Below are 26249 nucleotides of genomic sequence, written 5' to 3' on the forward strand. Positions count from 1 at the left end.
AGGCAGCCCTCAGATTAGAGCTGTGTATTTCAGGGTGTGTCCAAGAAAACCACATCTGTCTATGTTGTGGGTGTCATCCAAGGCGGAACACTCCTGTTATACTGGGAATCCTTAATGCCCCGAGTAACCCTCTTTCCCAAGTCTTTCCTCTGTCCTCCTTCGAGGTGCTGAAGTGTGAGTGGTCCATCAGCCATGTCACAGCAAGCGCCACCAAGCAGGGCTGCCTCCTTCCTCGCACCCTGCACCCACCTCCAGGCCTGACAAGCCAGCATGGAGGAGGTCTGAACGTTGTCTGCCCTTGACATTGCCAGTGGGGATGGCAGGGAAGCCACCATACCCGCTGGGTGACTGGAAATCCTTTCTCCTAAGGGCGCACTGTGTCATTTGTGGCCTCGTCAGCAGCCATTGCCCTCGCTGTGAGGTTTTCTTTGTGGCCGATCCTTAGCTGCTCCAAACGGCTTGCTGTATATTTGGTCCAGGTTGCTGTCCCCGGGGGAATGCAACTCAGCTGCCTCACACCCAATTAAAAATTTTGCTTTCCATTCCAGTTTTCTAATGTTTCTTTATCTAGCTTTAAAAACGTTGTGTGTTTTTTTTTTAAATTAATCTTATAGGAAAGTTGCAAGAATTATAAAAGTAAAGTGAATACTTTCCAACTAGATTCATTACTTGCTTACATTTTGCCCACTTGTGTTTTCTCCCTTCCACATTGTTATAATTACGTTTTCCCCAGCCATTTGAGTGTAAGTTGTTGAAGTTATTCCCCTTAGCCCTAAACACGCCAGCCTGATATCCAAAAATAAGGATATCTTTTCACTAAATGTAACATATTTATGGAAGTCAGGAAATGGAACATTGTTAGAATTCTATATCCGAAATACTGTTTATTTTAAAATTTTGTTGATTAGCCAAAATCCTTTCTAGTGTGTTTCCCAGTGCCAGCATCCCGTCCAGGGTGGTATGTGCATTTCATCGCTACGTTGGCCGGTCTTCCTGGAGGCCGCCAGGCATTTTCTTATCCGCACCCAGCTCGGGGGCCACATCTCCATTGGCATGACTCCAAGGCTGGGGCGGAGGATGCTAGGGTTGGAGGCCTTGTCTTGCTTCCACGCAGTATGATTCAAGCTGACATTGACGGCCCCGCTCAGGAAGCTGGTCGTGACATGTCCGTCTCACAGCGGAGAGGAAGTTGACTTGACATCTCTCTAAGTGCTTGAGTGGTTGCCCGGAGCTTGATGCTATGTGGATGCTGCATTCTGTCAGCTCGTTGCTAGACTTTGCTGCTGAAATCGCTGAATTGGGGAATAGCTTTCAGCCCTTTATCTCGGTGGCGATCTTTTGCTGTGTAGGATTTCCCGGGTGCAGGCCAGCGCATGACTTCATTCTTCAGCGTATGCAGGCATCCCTACTCTGGCTGCCAGCTCAGTCGGTGCTTGCTGTGTAACTGCTGGAAACCGTCACCATAGGCATCTATTCCTCCATGTGCTGGGCATCCGTGACTAACTCAGGAACAACACCGACAGATGGGTGTGCACAACGGTCTTCCCGCCCCCCAAGGGTAACCCTGATGGGCATGTCGGTTTCTGGATTGGTCCTCAGGAATTCCTGTAAAGACTGCTGAGCCTGGTGTTCAGTCTAAATCTGTTCCTCTGATGATGAGGAATGGCCCTGACTGAAATTGAATTAAAATGACTGGCTCAAGTGTCGTCTTTGGGCAGCTCCCAGAATCTAAGACTTGCCTACAGGATACAGTACTGCAGGAATGCAAACAGTAATTCAGAAAATAAATCTTCTTGTTCACTGTATTTCTTCACAGAATGTGCAAGGAGGTAGAGGCTACTGAGGGGTCTCTACCTGACTCCACATTCCTGAAAGCTAGCGATGGTGCCATGTCACCGCTGTAGCCAGTGGTCAGCTTTGTTAGGCCCATTGGCTGAGTGTGCCCTTATCAGAATAGGCTGCACTTTTGTTTTTTTGCTTTCTTGTAGTTTTTATGCTAAAAAGCTTTAAAATAAAATTGAAATCAAACCATGTAAACATCTTTTTAGCCTTCTTTCTTCACCTATCAATATGTCATGAGTATGTTATCAGATTTGGAAATTTTTCTCAATTAGTCCATTTCATTTTTATGATACATTTAGGATGACTCTAGTCTTTTTTTTTTTTTTAAATCATTATTACTTGTCATTCATATGGACTGAGTCAAAGGGCATCCACCATATACATGCACATTGCCAATTTGCTCTAAAATAAAATGTTTTCAAGTGTTTGCAAGATTAATATATAGTTTTCTAATATTATTTTTGCACTTTCTTTCAATGTCAAACTCTCTCTGATCTAATTGTGTGTGGTGCTCACGTGTCGGTTTCTTTGATCTTTGGTGAAAGTATAGATGTGGGTCATTTCTGAGCTAACATTACAAGCTTAACTGTATACAATGTTGGCTAAGGACGGGGCACTCTCTTACTATGGGAACTGTGGCTTACCTCCTTGATCCTTTTGCTTTGGACTTCTTTGATAGCCTTAGTTATTTAGAACACATCCCAGGCCTTTCTGGCTTTGTTGATGTACGCAACTGGCCTGTGTAGGAGAATTATGAAATTCGCACATGGGGAAAAAAATCAAATTTTTATTGCAGTTGACTCTTCCCTCTTTCATCTTTTTGTGATTTCCTACCTTCCTACCTTTCTTTCTTTATCCTGCCCTTCATCTCACTGAAGGAAAGGAGGTCATGCTTCACTTGGCTCCCAGATTGCTTACATTTCAACTTGCATTTGGAGCTTAGCTGAGACCTGAGAAGGACATGCAAAGTTATCTGAATCCTCAAGGTTGAGGGTGAGACCATGTTGTCAAACCCAGTGCCTCTACAGAGTGCCTGGCATTCTAACACACCCTGGTTGTTAGTATCAGATTAGGAGGTAAAGAAAAATCTGTTAAAACAAAGTAGGATACAGTAGGAAAAGTGTCAAAAGAACATCCAAGAACTCAAGGGGCCTTGCTCCCTGAGCTTATCTGGTCTGGGGCCAGTGGCCCTGTTAGCTCATAGCTCTAGAGCAGCGGTTCTCAACCTGTGGGTCGCGACCCCTTTGGGGGTCAAACGACCCATTCACCGGGGTCGCCTAAATACATCCTGCATATCAGATATTTACAGTACAATTCATAACAGTAGCAACATTACAGTTATGAAGTAGCAACGAAAATAATTTTATGGTTGGGGGTCATCACAACATGAGGAATTGTATTAACGGGTCGCGGCATTAGGAAGTTTGAGAACCCCTGCTCTAGAGGATATTGTCCCCCCTATCCTCAAATGCCTGAGTAATGGGATGTGGGGGGAAAGAGGGGAAAGAGAGGAAAGAGAGGGAGAGACTTATATTTAATACATTTGAGTCAGTGGACCAAAGTAGTATGTGAAGACAGTTTACTTTCTAAAAAAATGAATTTTTGGATTTAAAGAATTAATTTATGGGACTAGAATTGCTATTTCTTGATTTATTCAGAAAAGGGAGGCATGACAGTGCATCAGTGGGCCAAAGTAGTATGTGAAGACAGTTTACTTTCTAAAAAAATGAATTATTTTTGGATTGAAAGAATTAATTTATGGGACTAGAATTGCTATTTCTTGATTTATTCAGAAAAGGGAGGCATGACAGTGCATCTGTCAAAATACATTATTTTAACCTTTTACTTCTTTCTCCTCCCTCCCTCCTCTTCCCCTACCCTCCCTCTGTCCCTCTGAGGAGTTATCAGAAACTTGTATTTGGATCTGGGCTGCAAGGGGGTAAAGAGGGATAGTTGCTAAGTTTTCAGTTTTCAGCAGGGGCCTGTGCAGCCTGGGCAGTTGACTGAGTTAATTCCAGAGGATAGAATTAATGATTCTCCCGGGAACAGCAAACATGTTCCTGAGAGCTGAGAGCTTACATTTATGGTTTGCAACTCCTTCAAAGTTTAGTCTATGTTCTTCCCCTGAATAAGGACTACAGTCTGTGGGCCTTCGGCCTCAGAAACTAATTAACCCAGACTCGTGAGAAGTGTGGATTGAATGCCAACTCAGCCCTTGTACTGGATTCCTGATTTGGAAGAGGGTGGGGGACATGGCCTGGGGCGTCTGTTGGGAAAGTTGTCTTACTTAAAGTGCATGCTGGGAATACAGCTGCTGCCCTGCATTACTGCCAAACAGCTCTCGGGATGAGGATGTTCTGAACTTTGTCTTTTGATACAACTTTTACAGATGTTTGGGCTCTGAGAAAAAAAATCTGGCCTACTTATTTCTTTGTTGAAGAATAGTAAACATTTAAATTTAATTTTGGATTTTTTTTAAGATTCATAGTTAGATGTTTATTTTTACTTAGTCCTAATGTACATAGCCAAAGCTTACATTTCTGTACAATTCATAAAATAACCCTAAGAAGAGTTTGCAAGAAATGATCTTCAAAATAATACACCATTTCAACTATTTACATTTTCATTAATTATGCAATTGGTGACATTTTTATTATCCCACACATGAGGTAAAATTAGTTTTTCATTCATTAGAAAAATAACATAAACTCCATTTTGATGATAATACAAAACTTGCTCATTTTTAATGCAGGTTTCAAAGTAGGTTTGTAAGGGGGAGATGTTCAGTTTCCCTTAATGATCTGCTTTGTACTTGTTATCGGGAATGATTGGGTGATTTCCCAGTACTTACTGATTGCATAGGACTCTCTAGTTTCTCATCGGAGCTTAAGTTCCCAGTTGCAAAGTGCTAGATGAAGTATAATATCATTCCATAAAGTGTCCAGATGGTTTCCTCTCTGTCTTGGAGAAGGATATACCGTGTATTTTTTTTACTCAATTTTTACTGAATGCTTTACACTTTATACCCATAAAGGATATATCTTTCTTCTGGAAGGTTGAAGAACTGGTAGGGTTGAGCCAGCTAGAGCTATCTGCTGGGGAGAAGTTTGAGTCATTTAATTGAAATTCAGATTCATAATTTTGAGTGCAGGACTCTGGCCCGCCACTCTCCACTCTGAGGAGCTGCTTGTGCTCATGAAGTCTGTGGAGCAGAAAATGTTGATTGGTTCTTTGCAACACTCGAAATGAAGTAAAGATTTTATATCCTATTCCTTGAGAGGGGAAAATCATTAGGATTGAGTGGAAAATTTAGTAGGGCAGTAGATCAAGACAGCTTGGAAATATAGACCCTTAACCTGGAAATTCCAGGTAGGTGCGAGTCATTAGTGCAGCTGAATCAGGAGACATGTGTTTCCCCTGAAAATGTTTTGTTTATACTTCCCTTCCCATTGTCTGAACTCCAAACCCTGTGCACCGCATTTCCTCTCAGTACAGTGGCACGATTATGGGATGGAAAGCGTCTCAGAGGTTGTTGATTTCTGTGTAATTTTGTCCAAATAAAGGCTAGAATTCAGAGTGAGGAGGAGAGATGAATATGAAGATTTTAAAATCCCATACCCAAGTTATGCACACATTTTTGGATGTACTATAAGTAAATATACATCAACTTGTATAGTTGGATAGTTTAGTTATCACTAACCTGGAGGGGGGCCAGCATGTTTTGAAGTCAGCTTCATAGTGTCATCTATTGGGAGGAATGATGGTTCAAGACCTTCGTAGAGGCAGCTTATTGTGGAAAGAGCCGGGGCTTTGGGATCAGGCCACCGTGCAGTTGTGCAGTTCTTATCCCCGCCACGTCGTGGCTGGTGATGCTGGGCTCTCCAGATCTGTGGAACTGGAGCACCTTTCGTGGTTTGGTGATGATTAAATGAGAACCTGTTTCTAAAGCTCACATTAGGTGCTCAAAAAACATTGGCTCCTTTCCCTTCCTCCTCCCATATAGGTTCAAAGACAACACGCTCCATTTTATTGAAATTTGGTATAGAACCACATGCAGGCGGAATGGAGGGGGGAGCCATGGGCTCCTTGTGTGTTTTTGAAATTCTTTACCAGGACTCTGTGTGTTCTGGCTTCTCACTTGTTCGCAGCTGGAATGTGGAGCCCATTCTGCCCTGTGGACTCACTATGTGGTGGTCTTGAATGAGTCATCTCACAGTCACCCTTGAGGTAGTCAGTATGTCCATGTGTGGCTCTGGCCTCCTTAAATGTCTTGTTCAGATGCGTGCTGAAGTTCCTGCTACGTGACAGGCACTGGACAGGGCACTAGGCATGAAAATAGGAAGAAATGTGTGTATTGTTAGGAGACAATGTCTGGCCAAGGGCCCAGATGCCTCTGCACTGATTTCCCTCACGCCCGCCGTCTTTGTGTGGCGAATCTCATAGGGAGTGGTAACGCAGTTTTCAAACAAAGTTTCTCACAGTGATGACACTCCAGCCAGATGCCAGGGTCAGTTCCCGCTGATGCAAATCCCTGATGTGTGCCTAAATGTCTTCGTATCCCCTTTGGGTGGATTCCCTTGAGGACAGTGGATATCAGTGCTTTCTAGGAGTGATTTAAATAGAGCCATCTCTCTGCATGTTGTGTCTTCCTTCTTGGTTTATGAAAATTGAGCCTTAAGTACATTTTGAGTAATTTGAGGAGATACTTGATTCAAAGGCTAGGGCATTCTTGGGCTGCTGGAGAGTCAAAGAAGTACTTAGGCTTTCTTTTCCTAAATATAATAAATGTATGCATGCATATAAGCATAACCAATGGACACAAGACACTGGGGGGTAGGGAAGGCCAGGGGAAGGTCAAGGGGAGAAAAAAAAAGAGACATATGTAATACTCTTTGTAATACTTTAAGCAATAAAACAAAATTAAAAAAAAGAAATGATGCTGTACTTTATGCAGTGATTGATGTATGTCAATCCCCCCCTCTCTCTCTCACACACACACACATACACACACACACGCATGCACACACACGCACACACACACACAAATGGTAGTGCTCCAGGAGAATGTAGCCACAGTAAGTAAGGAGGGCCCCAGATCTGGTAGGTGGAAAGGGAGCAAAAACATCAAGTTTTTTTCAGAGAATCCGAAATTAGAACCAAACAGCAAAGCATTTGGTTGCCAATTTTTAGAGAAGGCAGCCCATTCTGTAGGAATGTGAGGAAGGCTTATGTGAGCAGAGAAGTCTCTGGTGGGTTCATCTCTCCCTCCCAAGGATGACAGGCTGTCTCTTTTGATTGGCATGAATCTCCAGCAAGAATGCTATCCGGAGAACGCTGAGGGTTTAAGGAGACTTAGCAGAATTTTTGAAGAAAACTTTTTTTAAAAAAACCTTTTTCTTTTTGTGGTAAAATATACATAATTTACAACTTGCCATTTTAACCATTTTTAAATGTACAGTTCCGCACCTTGAAGCACGTTCATAGCCATCACCACCCTCCATCTCCAGAACTCTTCATTTCCTCCCACTGAAACCATGCTCATTAAACAGAGCCATGCTAACTCTTCATGTCAGTAGGAGACCCCTGAACTCCACCCTTAGCTCTAGGAGACTAGGAAAGAGGATATTGTCTTGTAGTCTCTGTGGTGAGACCTGGTCTTTGTTAAATGATAGCACTAAGGATGTAGGAGCTCGCGAAGTGACGGGCCCGTCCTCTGTGGAGAGGTTACTCGTAGTGTAACAAGCGGGTGGGGGTGCAGAGGTGATGGTGGCATGGAACAGAAGGGTAGTTCCCAGCTTCAGAGATCAGGATAGAGATTTAAGATTGGGTCGCAAGGTGACATAGTCTCTCAAGGGCAGCAACATTCAGAGGAACTGGCAACAGCTGCACATCTCACACGTGGAGAAAAAGGAGCTGCCTGGGAGTGCGATGTTTTGGTCAGTGGTCCCACCTGGGCAATGCATGTCAGGTGACAGTAGTCGACCTCTAATTTCTGTGTTCATGACATCAAAAGAATTCAAGAAGAATGCTTGACTCATTTCAATTTAAAATTGTAACATTTTCTCACGTTCTCAACACATTCTTAACAAGAAACTTTTACTTCTACTTTTTTTTATGGACCAAAGCATTTGAAAACCATTCACAGATGACTGGACAGTGAGTTTTTCCTCTTCTTGGTGCAATGAACTGGTTCAGTAAAGATTTGCTCTGGTTTTCAAAGGAGGAAGGCCTGTGTTATGTCAGTTTCCTGTCTAGTCAACAGAGTAAAACAAAAGAGGAGAGATGGACCGCTTGATTCCTTCAACTCCTTAGGCTAAAATAAGATTTCCCTTCATGTGTTTTGCTCCACCTAGATTTTGTGGACAAGCCTTTTTAGAAAAGCATTATTATTGATGGAATACTTTCAAACAACTTGTTTTAGATTTGCACAAAGTTTAGAATAAACATGTTGTGTCAGACTACAGAGTGAATCATGGGGTTGGTCACCGATGGAACCACCTAATTAGGGCCAATTTGCTAAAAAACAATATAAATTAATTATGATTGGGTGGATGGAGGAGGAGGAAATGATGGTTTGTCTAAGAAAAATAAAGGCTGGAGAGTATTGCCTTAAAAAGGTAAAATACACAAATTAACGAGATGGAAAACCCCCAATTATGTGTGGTTCTGAGAGTTCAGTAAAGTGCACACAGCAGAAATCACCCCAGGGCCAGAGGGAAATGACAGAACCCGCAGTGGGCCCTAGCACCCAGATGTCATGCTGAGGACTTTGACATAGTTCAGTGTGCTCTGGGCTGCTCAGTATTGCCAGTTAATGTGAACCAGTAGTTCACGTGTGAACCAATAGATCAAGGCTGCATATACCCTATGTATATTTTTCATTTTTAACGCTATGAAATGCATCTACCACTAAAACTATACTGAAAATAACTTAATTTTTACATTTTTAAAGATTTAATGATAGTGAATTTTTAAAAGAATATATAAAATGTATATTAAAACCATAGTGTTATTATTATTATTTTTCGGTATGGTAAGATTATCAAAAGCTCCAGTTAAATCTAAATTGAAATCTATGGCTGAGAAGCTAGTATTTTAAAAAATTTATCAACTTGTTTTGCCTATTTTTATTTGTTGGATACTAGTAAAAAGGTGTTACGCTGCAATCCAGTCAACCAGTCTTCTACTTCATATGCAAAGACAAGTTGTGGTTGAAAAATTGTGCAGCCTGAGTAAATTTAACCTTTGAGGAAACACAACCTATACTATGAATTCTCTTCTTGTCAGTCTTTTTAAAGATATGTGGAGGTAAGACTATGGAAGGAATTTTCAATCTATAGCACTCTATTCAGAATACATTTCATTCAGATGGTAGTGGATTGGATTCTGTTAACTTTAAGTACATTTCAGTCACACACCTTTTAATTTAATTTAGCAGATGTAGTAAGGGATACACGTCTGTTAGTCTCCAGTTTAGACCTCATGCATTGTCTTAGTTGCTGTATCACAGGACCTAACACATAATAAGCCATCAATCAATCTTAATCACGTAGGTGAAAACCCTTATAGTTATTCTCCGAGTAGCCTAATCAAAACAATATCTCAATTTCTTTTATTGGCAAAAACAACTGGATTTGTCTGATTTCAAAAGAAATATCTATTTCTAAGTTGAGGATGATGTAGAAGTACACTGTGAATTGATGAAAAAGGTGAATAAGTGGTTTCAATAATTTGCCTATCATAAAGGAATATTTTCAGGTATATACACACAGAGACATGCACCGAGACATATAAAGCCTATACTTCTCTGTGAAAGTAGGATCAATAGCAAGCACAAAGTTTATATTACAAACAGTACTAGACTACAAGTATATGGTTGGCCTGGACATATTGCAATTTCTATGTTAATTAGGATGCTATTGATTTTTTAAAAATAAATGTATCGGGGTAACATCAGTTAATAACATATGCTTTAGGTATGTATGGTATTGATTCTTTACATGATATTAATTTATGACCCCAAATCCCTTTAATAATTCAAGAGAACAGTGACTGTGGCCACACAGGAGAGATTAGTGTTGGAATCTAACAACTAGGAACAAGTAAAGAAAAAGCAATTCAAAACAATGGCGTTATCACCTGGCATTGTATCTGCAAGTCATAAAGTGAATTGGAAGTGGAGGTCATTTTTACCATCTTGTCAAATCAGCTATTTTAACCCAAAGAAATATTTATGCTGATGCTCTTAACTGTCAGGTATTCTATTTACAGAGAAAAAAAAATTAACCGATCATCATGAATTTGATTGCATCATTATTATTGTAATATCCTAAGGATTTTATTTTTCATGTAATGTCTGGCCAGGTTCTCCTTTTGAATAGATGTATTAGCTTTTGGATCATTCATATTTAATTTCTTTCAAGAGCTGGTTTAACTCATTGCTTTTGGGGTGTCTTTCCCATATTCTATGCGGATATTTCCCTCTCAGTTCATTTGCTTTTGTTCTTGTTAGTTTCCCCTCTTGAGTAATGCCTTGTTCCCTCAAATGCAGAAATAATAATGGACTGTTCTAAAAATAAACCTTTCCTTAGAGATTAACATAGAAATTTGAACTTTAGAATTGACATTTTATAGCAAAGACATTAAAGGTTTTCAAAGAGAATTAGCTGCCTGTCAGCATACAAAGATGATCATGAAAATGTGAAAATATAGTTATTAATAGCACAAATATGGTTTCTCTTTCCAGTGAGATAAATGACACCAGAAAGTATTTGTTTTGAACTGTGTTCACTATTTCACCCTGACTCAACATGGATTGTGTTTAATTAAAAATTCACTGTAAGTGGTAGCAAAAGGCTTTCTAAAATTTTTTAGATGTTAACATACTTAATATAAGTGCTTTGTCATTAGAAAAAATATTTTTATTTCCACAAATCTTCTAAACTGTTGTATTGTATACGCAGTATGTAATGGGGAAATATAGTAAGTATCTAATGAATGTAAGTGAGAAAATAAAATAGGGCTGTTTGTATGTCATTCAAACCAAAGGACCAGGGAAATGGAATGAGTTATATTGTCCATATTTTATTTATTTTATATTTATTTTTCTAGTACATTATGAATGACTTAAGTCTGAGATATATATATATATATGTATATATATACATATACACACACACACATATATATGTATATATACATATATATATATATATATATATATATATATATATATATATATATATAAAGTTATCTTGGAAAAGATAAGATGGTTTTTACAAGTTATAAGACATGTTGATATACATATGTAGTATTACATTTGTCAAGGGATTAGACCAGCGATTTTCAACTTTTTTCATCTCATGGCACACATAAACTAATTACTAAAATTATGCGGCACACCAAAAAGTATATTTTTGCTGATCTGGCAAAAAAAGTATAATTTTGATTCATTCACACCAGACAGCTCTTGTTATGCTGACAGTTGTCATTTTTAAATTTGATAATCTAAGGGAAAAGAGGACAGTGCTCCTAGTCAGGTATTGCATGTTTTAAAAATTCTTGTGGCATACCTGTTAAAAATCACTGGATTAGACCATTTGGTTTCAACAACTTACGGCTTCAATTTTTTTTTTTAAGTTTTAAGAGTAGGGCTCTCTCTGCTCGGGAATATAGTGGGGAAGTGTGGTTTGAAAATGATGACTTTCACAAGAACCTCAGAGGTATCTCGTGGCATCATCTCACACCCACAGTGTGAATACCACAGCATGTCATTGGGAAACCACGGCTTTGACCAGCAAAAGTTCAACTTCCTTCTGTGGTTTACCCCATTTTTTTCTTCTTTAGCCATAAGTGTAGTACTTGTGTTTTTAGGTAGGTTATTTGAAAGCACCACTTATGGCTTGCAAAGTAGCATTTTAGGTCCACCATCCATTATCTTCCATAAAGGCTCGATGAACTTGTTGAAGGTTTTAGTTGTGGCCCTGCTGGAGGAGGTCACATAGAAATCTCCCAGAGGGTCTTTGACCTTCTGTCGAATGCAGAGCGGCATTGCCACACTGCCTTTCGGAGTATTCGTTACCCCACAGAGTTTATTACGTGAAATTTCATTCCATGAAATATGTTTACATTTTGCTTGCGTTTTCAAACTTGGTTTTAAAGATTAAAGCAAGTGTGTGTCTGATGTTTCCCAAAAGTGATTCCTCTGAGTTTGAAGAACTGTACTGCAGGATTTTAGAATCTGTCATTTATAAAGAGGGCAGATCCTGCCACTTATTTTTGAAAAGTGTCTTTACAAATGAGTCTGGTATTTGAGATGGAGTGCAGGTATGAAAATTACACTTTAGCTTCATTCTGACTGGCTGGGATTGGCCTAAACATGCATATTTTTCTGAAACATGTCCCATATCTGACAAGAAAGGTGAACTGCTGTGATTGCTATCATAACAGGATAGTGTATAGTCTCTGTGCAATGCAAGTAGCAGCAAATTAACCAATATTATAATGTACTTGTTTGATGCATAGTGCGTGGTTAGATTCTATCCAACAAGAAAGAATATCCATTTTACTCTCCTTGGTACTGAAAATATTCTATGTCTTTTCCCATCTTGGAGCATGGTGTCTAGCTGTGTTAGAGTGGCATGCAAACCCTTCATCATATGACTGAAATCAGCGTTTTGCTCTGCACCAGTATATGTTCCTATGATTCAGTCCTCTGGAGATTGCTCAGTATTTCTCAACCCTCTGTACCTCCCATCTCCATATTGGTTCACACTACTTCCTCCCTCTGAGATGCCTATGTTTGCCATCCCAGGCTCTGACATCTCACCCAGAGTTCAGGGTTCCATGAACCTGCCACCTCTATGAAGTATATGAAGTGTCTGGCCAGTCTCTGACATGGTGTGGTTACTAAATCAAATGCTCATTCTCTTCTTCCATCTTTATCCCTTTCTCTCAGTGTATTATCCCAGACCAAAATTATTTTTCCTTCTTCAGCACCTTGCATTTTTATAGCAGCAGTAATAATCATCCTCCCAAGTTATTCAGTTTTACAGCTATTTTTCTCCTCCTAGGCTAAAATGTGCCTGCAGGAAGAGACCATGTCTTATTCATGGCCCCTCCCACCACCTAGGACAGTACATGAACATCGAGCAAGTTTATGTTCAGGTCAATAGCTCTAGTTGAACATTTCATGGGTGGGGGGAGGTTGAAATGATTGGCTGAAATGAAGTTTGGGGATTGTCTGCTGGATTAACAATATTTCTTGCATAAGGAGTTACATTATTTCTTGTATCGATGAATATAATCATGACTTAAGTAAAGTTTGAAGAATATGAAATACACAGCATGACATTGGAATAAAAATCTTCACATAACTCAAAAACAGTTTAATTAAACCAGTGGTAACAAGATCACCCCCTTTTTTTCTGAAACAATATTTTAAATCAGTACTTTCTTCCAAGATTAGCAACATCTCCAACCTCCCCTGTTACTTCCGTTTGAAAAATGTTTTTGGCTCTGTCCTGACTACTGGCAGTGTCCCTTTTGTGCCCACCATCTGTTCCACTGGCCAGGTGTTGTGCGCTCTTGGTCTATGCTTTATCTCACCTTTGCCTCTTTCTTATAGTAATGCCTACTTTCTCTCACTACTCCAATAGGATCTGTGTCCCTTGGACAGGGCCCAAGACTCCCTCCTCGGTGTGTCTGTGGGACTGCTCACCTCTCTTGTGGGGCGCATTGTATTGTAATTTCTCACTCCTCATCCCACTCGGTACCATGTTCATCTCTGCATTCTCTGCATTAGGGGAGCCTGGCCTATGCCAGGTGCAGAATAGATATTAAGATCCCATCATCCTCTAGGTCAGGTTGGCCACTGAGACTAAGCGTAAGTGGACGGATGACCCAGTCCCACTGGGATAGCTTCTGTTCCTGCTGATGTGCCCTGTGAGGGCTGGACTTGGGATGAAATAAAGGTGGATATCTGAGTGGCAGCGGCCAAACTGGAGTGGGGAAGGAGCAAAGACTGGTTTGTATTTTGAAGCCATAGAGAGAGGAAAGATGAGAAATAAAAATAGCTAGAAGAGCTCCATGTACTCTAACCCAAAAGAGGAGTTGCACATTTTTCCAGAGTTGGAGGAAATAGTCCAACTTTTTTTTTCATGCCTGGCTGGGTAAAATTTGCTGTTCTTCAGAGTGGCTGGAAAATGTTTATTTGTGGTTCTCGTTAAAGCATCTTTGATGGGATGAGTCAGTGTGGAAGGTGGGGGGACTGGAGGGAAGGAAAGGTGAAGACTGGATTGGAGGGGAGGAGGAGCAGGTGAGAAAAGAGGTCAGGGAACCTGGAAAGAATAGCTAAGGTGAGAAATTTACTGATGAAATATTTCTCCCCGAAACTAGGAACGTTGAGTTTCACCTAGGGCCAAAAAGTCTCTACATCCACTCCTTTGCCCTGGACAGTTGCTTGCTCTTTGAGAACTTTCCAGGGAGCGTAGGAGGACCCCTGGGCTGGAAACTTGCTCAAGTCTACTCCTCTGCATTTGTACATCAGGTCAGTGAGTCAGCAACTACCAGGAGAGCCCCCGTGACTTCCCCAGTTCAAACCTCCAGGCAGTGTTTCTACCCGTGGGTTCCAGTGGACACACTCAGCCCACCAACTCGTTTCACACATAGCCAACGGCACGGTGGTCACATGTCAACTACTTATCGTCACATCTGTTTGCAGCTGGACTAGACCAGTGACCTGGAGGTGAAATGCTGGGCCTCGTTGTCATTTCCTACAGCCCAGCCTATTCCTAGGCAGGGACATTTAATGTCCACCCCCACTGAATGGAGGAAAGGGAAGAAAAGAAATGAAAACGAGTCAACAAAAAAGGTCCGATGGGGGAAAGCAAGAACAGAACTGCAATCACATGTTGATGGTCAGAGGAGCCAAGCAAACACCCTCATTTCATCAACGCATGTTGTTTTCTGGGAGCCCCGCACAGGCCCTGCAGAGTCAGTCTCTAATGAGAAACAGTCCAGCATGCATTTCACATGCACAATCCTTAGTCACACTATGAGAGAGAGAGAGAGAGAGAGAGAGAGAGAGAGAGAGAGAGAGAGAGAGAGAGGCCGCTCATTAGAAGTTCAGTTTGTTTCTCCAGTGTTTCATGTGAACTTGTTTTTTTTGCCAAGAATGTATCAACACTCATAGTTGTTTTCAAATTAGGGCAGAAATAATTTTAAAAAGTAGTAAGGGTATTCTGTTTTCATGTTTTCCATGATTGGATGAAATGGAAAGGTTATTTAATTTAATTAAATTCTCCTTTCTGTTGAATTAATGATGAAGAATTATTTTCACATCTTTTGAATCACATTTATCTTACATTTCCCACAACAAAATGAAGATAATGTAATGATGAACCAGCACATGGACTCTTAAGCACCCTTAAATCTGCAATGCCAAGCCTATTTTTGGAAGTTCAAAAATGTTGTGCAAATGTAAGCTCTTTAAGAAATTATTATTTGTACTTCAACACTTGGCCATTATTTTGCTTTCTATTTTTTAAAATAATTTTATAATTCTGTGCACACTTTTGGGGGGATACGTTTTATTAAAGAAATACACAGCCCAGTGCATCTTGCGCAAAGGGAGCTCCACCCATGAAACAGAAGCCAGCTTGTGAGCCAGAATGTTTCCAGAAGCCAAGAAACCCCTTGAGTCTCCTCCCCGTCACTAATAGCCCCCAAGAGTAACCACTATCCAACTTCGTTTTGTTTAGTTTTGAAATTTATGTCACCATAAATGGAATCACCCAGTGTGTTCTTTTGTGCCTGGCTGCAGTTTGCTCGGCATTGCGTCGGTGAGATCCACCCATGTTGCCGCCAGGGTATGCACAGTGTGTAGACGGCTCCAGTGTGTGAATGCATGCCAGTGTGCATTAATCCGTTCAGTTGTTTCAGATTGGGGCTGCTGTGCATAGTGCTGCTATGAACACTCTGGAGTATGCCTTTTTTAATAATTGAAGTACAACAAAAAGAACAAAATTGTAAGTTCATAGCTCCATGGTTTTACAGATGAAACCCATGTAATGACCACCCTGATGAAGCACAAAATGTTTCCAGAAACCTCCCTTGTACCCCTGTTAGTCAACCTCACCAAAGTCACCACTCTTCTGACTTCTTTCACCAAAGATAGTTTCACTTGTCCTTGGACTGACAATAGTGGGACCATATGGTGTGCTCTTCTGCTAAAAAAATTTTAAGATTTTTTTTCAGGGCAATCCTCTCGGGGTGGGGATGCATGGAGGTGTAGCAAGTCGTTTTCCAGAAACTCATGGTAGTAAACAAAGTTTTAAAACAAGAATAACCACAAATAGCATATGCTAAAATCATGATCAGGGTGGAAGTCAGGATATAAATACTTAAATCCTCCACATATACTCTATATTTTTATGATGTTTTCTTATCCAAAAGAGTGTTACCTGTTGTTTTTTGTTTTATTTTTTGATGGTCATCTTTTATATACCACACCAGCATGTTTTGGTAATGAAATATAATTTAAAATGATAGAATTGAAAAGCTCAAACTCCAGCAGTATGTGATAAGGGCAAATATAGTTTAATTAAGATAGTCTTAGTAATAAAAATACATGAGTATGTCTTTTGATGCACGCCGGCAGGCGTCACTGTGGGGCATCCATCAGGAGTGGAATTGCTGGGAAGGTTGTGTGTGAGTGGGGAGCTGCCAAACAGTTTTCCAAAGTGTTCGGTCCTCTTGAGAACCGCCCCCCCCCCCCCCCCCAGGCAGGTCTGAAAGTTTCACTTTGGTTTCTGCACGCTTTTAATTTCTGCTCAAGTAGCCCTAATATATATTTCTTTGTCTCCTATATTTCTTTAGTTGGATGGATACTTATTCAAAAAGATTCCCTGAAGAAGTGCTACCACCAGAGAGAAAATTGGGGCAGTAATATCACCACAAAACTATTTTGACATTTTGCACAGCATCTGGAATGTGAAAAGGAATTTGAAAGATAAGCTGTTTAAACTTGGCAGATCTCCACATGTCCCTATTTGGTGGGATATGAAATACATAAAAATTGTTAAACGCTGTGATTTAAAGACCTCCCATCAGAAGCAGGAAAAAATACCAGAAAACTCAGGATTTCACTCTGCTTAATTCATTCCTACAGTAGATGTGTCACAGATAACAAATTGGCATGGTAGTGCCACCCCCCACCTCTCTCTCTCTCTCTCTCTCTCTCTCTCTCTCTCTCTCTCTCTCTCTCACACACACATACACACACACACACACACACACAGACATCAGTTGGCATCCCTTAGTTAAGTAAAAAAGGTACTCTCCAAACAGAATTGGCCAACCTCCCCTTCCTGCATCTGCACCACGTGGAGCTCACTTTAATGTTGAGAAGAACTCCCTGTTGGTCTGTAGATCAGAGAAAGACCGGAAATAGGCTTCATTTCAAATTAAAGTCATTGACCTCCATCATTTCCCTTCCTTCTTTGGCACGAATGCTCTATATCGTAAATCTTTGGGAATTTTTAGAACTTAACATACTTTATCGGATTAATGCTGATGGTTTGACTTTCTGAACATCTTTAATTGGAGCATGAAAGAAAGTTTGAATAATATGAATTGCCTTATTATACCCTCAAAAGTATAAAGAACCCCATACATAATTTAAAAGTTATTTACTTTAGGGGTTATTTTGTTGTACCTTTCGCAGTCCTTTTGGATTATATTATTTGTTTGTGTTTCAAGTTGATCCCTGCTATTGAAGAAGTGTGTGCGCACATGTATCTGACAGAATTCATTGAGAATGATGCATTTTTTTTCTGTTTCAAATACAAAAAATTCAGTTCAGATTCCATCTGGAGGTCACTTATTCTACTCTCATGGTAAATTATTGGCTGTATGGTCTACTGGAAAGAGTCTAAAAGGACTGCCAAGATTGATGTGGTTTTCGTTAAATTTTTCTACAGTTTTAAGGGTATGAATGACAATGTTTTCCCAAGAGTTTTCTAGGGTTCTCTTTTCTCCATTGGTCTGGGTAACCCTCGTAGGTTTTGGCCATCAAAGGTTTACTTCAAGCATGCTTCATTTATTTGGCCTGTGTTAGCCTTTGAGTTTGACATGCTTGGTCTACTTCTATAAGAGAGACCAAGACTCACAATTCTTTGACCTTTGGGATCTTCATCCACATTCCTCATGACTGATTTCGTCTGATTTGGGTTAAGCAATGGCCTTACGGAAAGAAAGCACAGGCATTGCTGTAGGGACTTGGAGCTAATTTCCTTGACGTTAGCACTCCAATGAGGGGAAAGGCAGAAAGAAAGAGTGTATGTACTTCACAGAATGTACAAGTTCTTCCCATTCTAGAATCTGAAACAGATGAGATGGGAACTAGTTGATGGGGCCCAATTTATTTCAGATGTTGGGGAAAATGAGCAGCCTCGTAATTCCCTCAGATGTGCAGCCAGTAGGGAGCTGTTGAGTCTGTGAGACTGCGTATATCTTTTGATATTGCTGAGAGGTCCAGATGCAAAATGTAATTCCTCAGGAAGTCAAGAAATTTATGACATAGCCTTCAACATGTAGGTCACCGAAGAAATTGTGAATCTGAGTAACACCTATAGTTTATGTGCCCTTTCAAATATAGTCATTCTAGTAATTCACCCAGAAGATTAAAATTTGCATTATGCAAGACTTTTATTTTAATTAACTATTTTAAAATCATGCATGACACCTGATTAAAAGGGTCATGCATGACGCTTGGAGTGTCCGTGTTCTTTTTAGCAGTGTGTTCTTGAATCACAAAATACCAATCTATGCTAAGGTGATAGCCAGAACGGGCCATGATGTGACAGTGACTTTAAAGGACCAGAACAGTGATATTTCAAGATAGATTTTACTTAGCAAAGTAAATGTGCAGCTTAAGATTTTTGTTTGCTTTCTAAAAATTAGGTTTTGTTTTGTTTGTTTTTTACAGAGGCATTTACATACTAGGCCACCCAGACGTAAAGCAAACATCCTGGTCTAAAAAAATGCCCTTTGTTCTGAAAAGTTGACCATAATTTAAACGTTTTTAGAACTATTGATTCTTTGGAATTGCCTTTTAGGGCCTGAATTGGTACTAAAATTTCCCAAATGAATAAAGCAGATAAGGAGCCATGAATGTCTTTGGTCCGAGAATTGAGAAAATTTTGCTTGATATAAGCTGGGGGGGACAGGATGTTGGTCCTTTATTTCTATAAAGGGTTAAGCAATGGCCTTACGGGCCTAAGAGCCTATAAAAAAGGCTATAGTCCTTCATTTATTTTTAAATTTTTTAAAAAATATATATTTCTTTATTAGTTTCAGAGAGGAAGGGAGAAGGAGAGAGAGATAGAAACATCAATGATGAGAGAGAATCATTGATCGGCTGCCTCCTGCACGCACCCCACTGGAGATTGAGCCCACAACCCAGGCATGTGCCCTTGGCTGGAATCGAACCTGGGACCCTTCAGTCCGCAGGCTGATGCTCTGTCCACTGAGTCAAGCCAGCTAGGTCTAAATTTTTATTTATTGATTGACTTGAGGGAGGAGAGAGAGAGAGAGAGAGAGAGAGAGAGAGAGAGAGAGAGAGACAGAGAGAGAGAGAGAGAGAAAGAAACATCGATTTGTTGTTCCACTTTTGTATGCATTCACTGGTTGCTTCTTGTATGTGCCCTGATTGGAGATCGAATCTGCAATCTTGACGTATCTGGACAATGCTCTAACCAACTGAGCTACCCTGCCAGGGCAGTCCTTTATTTTTCATTTTAGATTTTCCCCAATGTTTGTCATGACCTGAAGTGCTGTCCAAAGCAAAACTGATTATTTGTTACCCCCAGACTAGGTATGTTTCTGTAGCAAAGACTCATGAAGCAACTTGACCCCAACATCCACAATTGTGCCCCTGTAACCTCTTATCTGGGGTCCCCTGTCATTAAGGCATTTACTGATAGCTTAAGGGAACAGTTCCAGGAAATTCATTTTTATAACTTCCCTCAAATTAAATTAAGATAAGCCTATGAGATTTTATCACCAGAGAAAAACCCAGAATCACCAGAGAAAAACCAAGAATTACCAGAAAGTCCTTTTCGGCTTAAGCCATTGGATTCCCTAATTGGAAGTTTTAAAGAAATGTTATTGAACTCTGAGTAGAAAAGCCCGCACTGCTTCAGGCTGTTGATGGGTTTCTGCCAACTAAGTCTGCGTGGTGGGTATACAGTTCCTATTCGGACTATACAAATAAATGAGCCTTCACCTAGTTGCTATTTCCTTCCTGTAGGAGTGGAATGAAGTTTAGGGGAGTTCAAAGAGCAGAGGTGTTTCTGAACCTGGCTCAGAAGCAGGAAAGATGTGGGGAATGAGGTAGTAAAAGAGAGGAGGCCAACCTGGAGCTTCTGACTTGGAGCTGCCTCACCTGTTGGGCTTTCCTGGTTTGAGGACTCACCTAGCCTCTCTGGGCAGCTCCAGGGACCCATGCACCCCTGAGAACCTCCACTCTTCTCTACCTAGTCTGGAATCTGGAATGGTCTCAATCATTGCTGAGTTCCCTTTTTGTAGTTTTCCCCCACAGTGATGCTATGCAGTAATACACTGTGAATTGACATGCCAGTGGATTATTGTCTGTGGTTGTTATTGAAGGTTGATTAAATGGACACTACCATCACCACCAACAAAACGACAGTAATCGGGTACCTACTACTCTATTTCATCAATTCTGAGATGCCCATTCATTGGTGTTTTAACATTTCTGAAATTGGCAAATCTAACAATTGATGATGTGTCATTGTTCAGTCAGTGTTGTTCATTTCCTAATGTCAGTGTTACAACTGGTGTAGTCTCAGATGAAACACATTCTATAGCAGGCTCATGGAGAGGGTCTGGTCCAGCCCTCAAAGTGCTCTTGGGGTGTTGGGGAGACACACACGTAAAGGGCTATAAGGAACATGATAAATGTCGCAGTAGAGACATGTAGTCAACCTTTTATGGGAACTCATGTAGCAAATAGTGCTCACCCGGAGACTGAACAAGAGATGGTGATGTTGAGGGAGGCACACCTCTTGAGTCTCTCAGTGCTTGTATTTGTGCATTTTGGAACCCTCCAGAGGACAGGTTTAAGCTTTCAGCCTCATGTATTTGGTCACCAAAACCCAGAATGTGAAGCAAACTGCAAACGAACATGGATTGATTAAAAATGTTAGGCCGTTATGAGCGTGCATGCTGAAAATTGCCCAAAATGTGATCCAGGGAAAGAAACAGAATCATAATCTCAGGAGTTTGGATTGTTGTCAATTGTCTCCATTTCCAAAATATAAAATTAAGAACAGCTTACTGTCTTGGAGGGACTTGTTTAGGTTTCACGAATAAAATAAATATCTTCTGATGCAACTTAAAATAAATATCTCCATAGCAATGGAGCTAAGATGAGTATACTGTTTTAAAAAATAGACTTCACCTGATCACAATATGATTAACAGTATGGTTTTCTTTTTAAGAAATTTATCACCTGAAACAAAATTTAGCTACACATTTTATCTCAGACTTATAGGCTCCTGAAAATTATTTCTGTCATACCCGCTTATATTCTATCCACAATACCTCTGCCTATTTTGGTTTAAAATTTTGGTTCTTCTGCCGAAACAGGTTTGGCTCAGTGGATAGAGCGTCGGCCTGCGGACTGAGAGGTCCCAGGTTCGATTCCGGTCAAGGGCATGTACCTGGGTTGCGGGCATATCCCCAGTAGATGTGCAGGAGGCAGCTGATCGATGATTCTCTCTCATCAATGTTTCTAACTCTCTATCTCTCTCCCTTCCTCTCTGTAAAAAATCAATAAAATATAAAAAAAAAAATTTTTGGTTCTTCTAAGGAAATTGCAACTCTATGTAGGTACCGTCATTTGTTTACCTTTACATAATGTAAGCTGGGTTCTAATTTCAGCCTCATCCTTGCATGTTATATTAAGCCTCCTAATTCAGTTTTCACATCTGTAAAATGGGGATGATAGCTGACTGTAGCACTTGAACACATTAGTTCCCTTCTTCTCTAGCTTTTATTACATGCTTGAATTCTTTTCTGTGCAATTTTAACATTGATTTGCATGCTAGAAATGAACTACAAGGGACATTTTGTTGTTGAGTGTTCTTTAGTTGAATATTCAAGCTTTAATTGGGTTTAAAAGCAGTTCTTTAGGGTTTGGGCTTAAAAATAAGCCCCTTCATTTATTTCCTCTCCAACATTTGCCCACATGTTGTTTTGCATGCCTGTATTTCCCTGGGAATGAGAGGGACGAAGCATGGACTCTGCCCTGCAAAGCCACCGTCCTGGTCTCACGTCTTAAACTCCTAAAGCAGAAGTGTGACATTTTCATCGCCTTGTGTCCTATTAACATAATCTCTTAGAAAGCCCACTTCAGAAGTATAAGTGACAGTCTTCACTTTTTGGACTAAGTTATGCTTTGATGCGTCCTACCCCAGGATTGCTCTTCTATCTATTAGGTCAAGAGAGATGAACCATAGGACAAATACATGACAGCCCCATTGGGGCAAATGTAGATGTCACATACTTTAAGACTGTGCCCATAATAACAGGGTAGGACTTTCCCCATTGAAAGGTGAAGATGCCAAAATCATTTCATTTCAGATGTGGACCTCAATTTGCAAGAGTTCTTCTATTTAAAGACTTTTTTCCTCTTCTTCCAGGGTGGTGGATGTGCTGGCTCCGGCTGTGGGAAATGTGACTGCCAGGGAGTGAAGGGACAAAAGGTAAGTAGCCAAAACTTAAATAACTACAATTCCTTTTGAATTGCCATCAGTGTGGAATGTATTAGCAACTACATTTAAGCTACCAAATAATCAACATTTCACGTTAAAACCTTGTTATTCTTTTAATAATTTCCCCAGAGCAGTGCAAATGAAACAAAATCAGGTTTAACATTGTTGCTGAAGAATCTTAACAGTTATTCTCCAAAGATTGTACTAATTAGTGGCAATTAATGTAGGAAAAGGGATTTGGTTCATTTTCCCCTTTTGATTCTAGAGGGAACAAGTATATTGGAAGAAAGTCTGTCGAGTCAACAGTATTCTTTGGAATAATGTATAAGAGATAAACTTAGCCTTTTTCTGAGAAAAGAAGAATGTTTTATGGAACCTGTGGGCTTTCTATTCAAATTAGTATTTTTAAAAATTTTTAAAAATCATTTTTATTTTTCAATTACAGTTGAAATGCAATATTATATTAGTTTCAGGTGTACACCCCAGTGAGTAGACCTTATAAAACTTACTAAGTGATCATCCTGGAAATCTCAAACCCATCTGACACCATGCATAGTTGTTAGAATATTACTGACTGTATTCCTTATGCTGTGCTTTACACCCCCATGACTACACTATAACTATCAATTTCTGCCTCTAAATCCCTTACCTTTTCCACCCATCTCCCCAGTTCCCCTCCCATCTTGTAACCCTCAAAATGTTCTCTATATCTGTGAGTCTGTTTCTGTTCCGCTTGTTTGCTTATTTTGATTTTTAGATTTTAATTTATAACGTCCTTGTCTAGATTCATTTACAAAAGACAGTAAATATTTATTGTTTCCCAAACGTAAAATGAAAATATTTTTTTCTAAGCAAGCACTTCTCCCTCTCGTTTAAACACCAGGGATCATTTTCTTTGAAAGGCAAGTCATATCTGTGCTTTTCAGATATGAGAGAAGGTGCCTATATGGTTTTTATGCAGGGATAGTGTAGCATCCTAAACCTGTCTGGGAGTCCCCATGGAACCCAGGCATGGCAGTGGGAAAACATGGCCAATAAACCAGTCCGCCTCCCATGTGGTGGGAGCACTCGGCGGTTGGTGTCATATGGAAGGGAGTGAGCCCCAGGGGACCACTGCCTGCTTTCGGGGAGTTGAAGGTGTCAGCCGGGCTAGCACGAGCGTGTTTCTCTCACTCATGGCCTGCTGAAGATGTGTGGGATCCCAGACTCACACTTTTGAAATTCAGCGAATTCTGTTTTACAGAAAATGGTGTCATTTCTTTTTAACTACTTGCTGAAATGCCAACATTATTCTTTTAAAAAAGATGCTGACAGTTGTTGACACTAATATTACCTGGATAGTTTTTGAATAAATGGAGGATATGGAAACATTTTTATGTCTTTCATTATCAACTTTATCACCTCTAATTCATCTTCAGGGGCTGTCCATTCTCTTCTTGGGGAATTTTTCTAGCTGGGTCCAATGTGCATTCTCAAGAGTTGTTTTAAAGTAGAGGCAACTATGTTCATAAAACAAAGGTCCCCCACCCCTTTTTTAAAATGGTCTATCTCTGTGATGGCGAACCTATGCCACACGTGTCAGAGGTGACACGCGAACTCATTGTTTTGGTTGATTTTTTTTGATAAATGGCATTTAAATGTATAAAATAAATATAAAAAATATAAGTGTTTGTTTTACTATGGTTGCAAATATAAAAATAATTTCTATATGTGACACGGCACCAGAGTTAAGTTAGGGTTTTTCGAAATGCTGACATGCCGAGCTCAAAAGGTTCACCATCACTGGTCTAGCTTGAATTACACACAAGCACACAGAACTAACAAAAAATCCTTAAAAGTATAAAAAGTAGGAAATGAAAGCCTAGGTTAGCACTATGTTTTTCTTGCAAGGTAAAGCGTCAGGGTGTGGAGAGGGGCCGGCAGAGCTAGCATTTCTCTCTCTTGAAAAGCACAGGGTCCATTCCACCGACTTCCTGATTTCCACTCCATTCTAGCAGCTGCAGGCCTTGGTGGCACCCCACATGGCCCTGGTGGTTTTCAGAATTCTTATTCTGTCCCTACCTTTTCTAGTCAGATTTATTTTAATTTTTACCAGAGTAGATTTATCCATGTCTAGCTTTCCACATATTTTCAGCTGACTTTTTCATAACTTGATGACAGCTAATCGGGGACGTGGCCCACTTCAGTTCAGAGTTGTCCCAACATTTTTAGAGAAGACAGGGTCACATCTGAGTTATAGACAGCACCTGGTACCCAACCAACCTCACAAGAAAAGGGTCTTAAAACAGTCCCTCCCCTCACCCCCCCAAACACACACACACACACACAAAATAAATAAACACAACAGAAAACCGAGCCTTGACGAAATCCTTGCTGTGGCTTCTCCTCTCCTCTGGTCCAGGTCTCTGTGTATCGGGACACGGAGACAGGCAGCGGGCCCTGCTTCCATGTGGGCTTGCAAAGGTCAAGGGCAGGAGAGTGTCGAGGGAGAAGACGTGCTCTTCGATGGTGATACTTTCTTGTGAGGAGGGCTCAGGTCAGCCTGCTGCTGCAACCTCCTAAGCCTTGAAATTGAGGAACCACAGAGCTCCTGTTGGGACTGGATAGAAGGCGTAGACTTCTGTACTTCCTAGAAAGTCAGTCAGACATCCAGTATCTGGGGCCGACTGGATCTTTCCTGGCCTGCCGTTGTTCCCTCAACAGTCTCCCTTATTGCCTATTTTCAATTTTTTTCTGTTATTGTAAAATAAAGACTATTTAACTTCCGGGGAAGCTATAAATTAATCCATTCAAAGACTAGTTATTGAGTGGATTCAGAAGGCCTCTTGAAATCTAGGGGCATAGCTAACTGATTTAGAATTATATCCTTTTAACAAAACCAGAGATCTATCTTTTGTCCTCTTGAGCATAAAGATTTCAGGTCCCGTGGTTCACATAACATGAGCAAGGAAGCGGCCCTTCCTCCCACGGAAAGAGGAAATTTTAAACTTCCACTAATTGTCTTGGAAGTGATGTTAAAATAATTAGTTTAATGGTGTGATACACCTAGAGCTTGACTGAGCTTTCAGATCTGGTTCCATTTCTCTCTTCCCAAGGTCAGGCAACAAAGAAATTTGTTTTTGGCTGACAGGTCAGTGAGAGAAGTTGGTCTTTTGCAACTGCCACCAACTCCAACCCATTCTCAAAGCAAGTCCTAGACATGCTAATTGGGTATAAATGCAAAATGAATAAAAGGTTTAGAATCACAATTTAAATCTAGTGGTTCAAATTGCAGACGTACTTTTGAGCTACTAACAAATGTCTTTAATTCTCATAGGAGTTTTCTTGCTGTTCTCAAATATCCACAAATTAAATTAATTTTGACTTGTATGAAAAAATAGGATAATAGGATCACATAACCCAGAGAGAAGTAAAGTTACTTAACTGGGACAGAGGGTTACTGCCTTAGAAATTTGGAAATCATTGTTTCTGAGACATGTCTTTTCCACATCTCCTTGAAAAACACTTTGATACATTGGCTGTTTAGAATCCACCAGTGGAAATTGGAATATCTCCAGTACAAATTGCCAAATCTCTTTTGGCTAAGTCCTGCTTTCCATGGAGATGTGA

The 26249-nt window shown here is 40.3% G+C and overlaps 1 protein-coding gene across 1 annotated transcript in view; it reads left to right on the forward strand.

Annotated features, from left to right (window-relative positions):
- The window catches only part of COL4A1 (collagen type IV alpha 1 chain), a 139524-nt gene that overhangs the window by 37720 nt on the left and 75555 nt on the right, over nucleotides 1-26249 (forward strand). Inside the window, exon 2 of the mRNA XM_081084484.1 lies at nucleotides 22569-22631. Coding sequence (XP_080940610.1) covers nucleotides 22569-22631 — 63 coding nt within the window. The remainder of the gene's footprint in view (nucleotides 1-22568; nucleotides 22632-26249) is intronic.

This window comes from Myotis nattereri (genome assembly GCF_964212035.1).
Source record: "Myotis nattereri genome assembly, chromosome: 2".
NCBI lineage: Eukaryota > Metazoa > Chordata > Mammalia > Chiroptera > Vespertilionidae > Myotis > Myotis nattereri.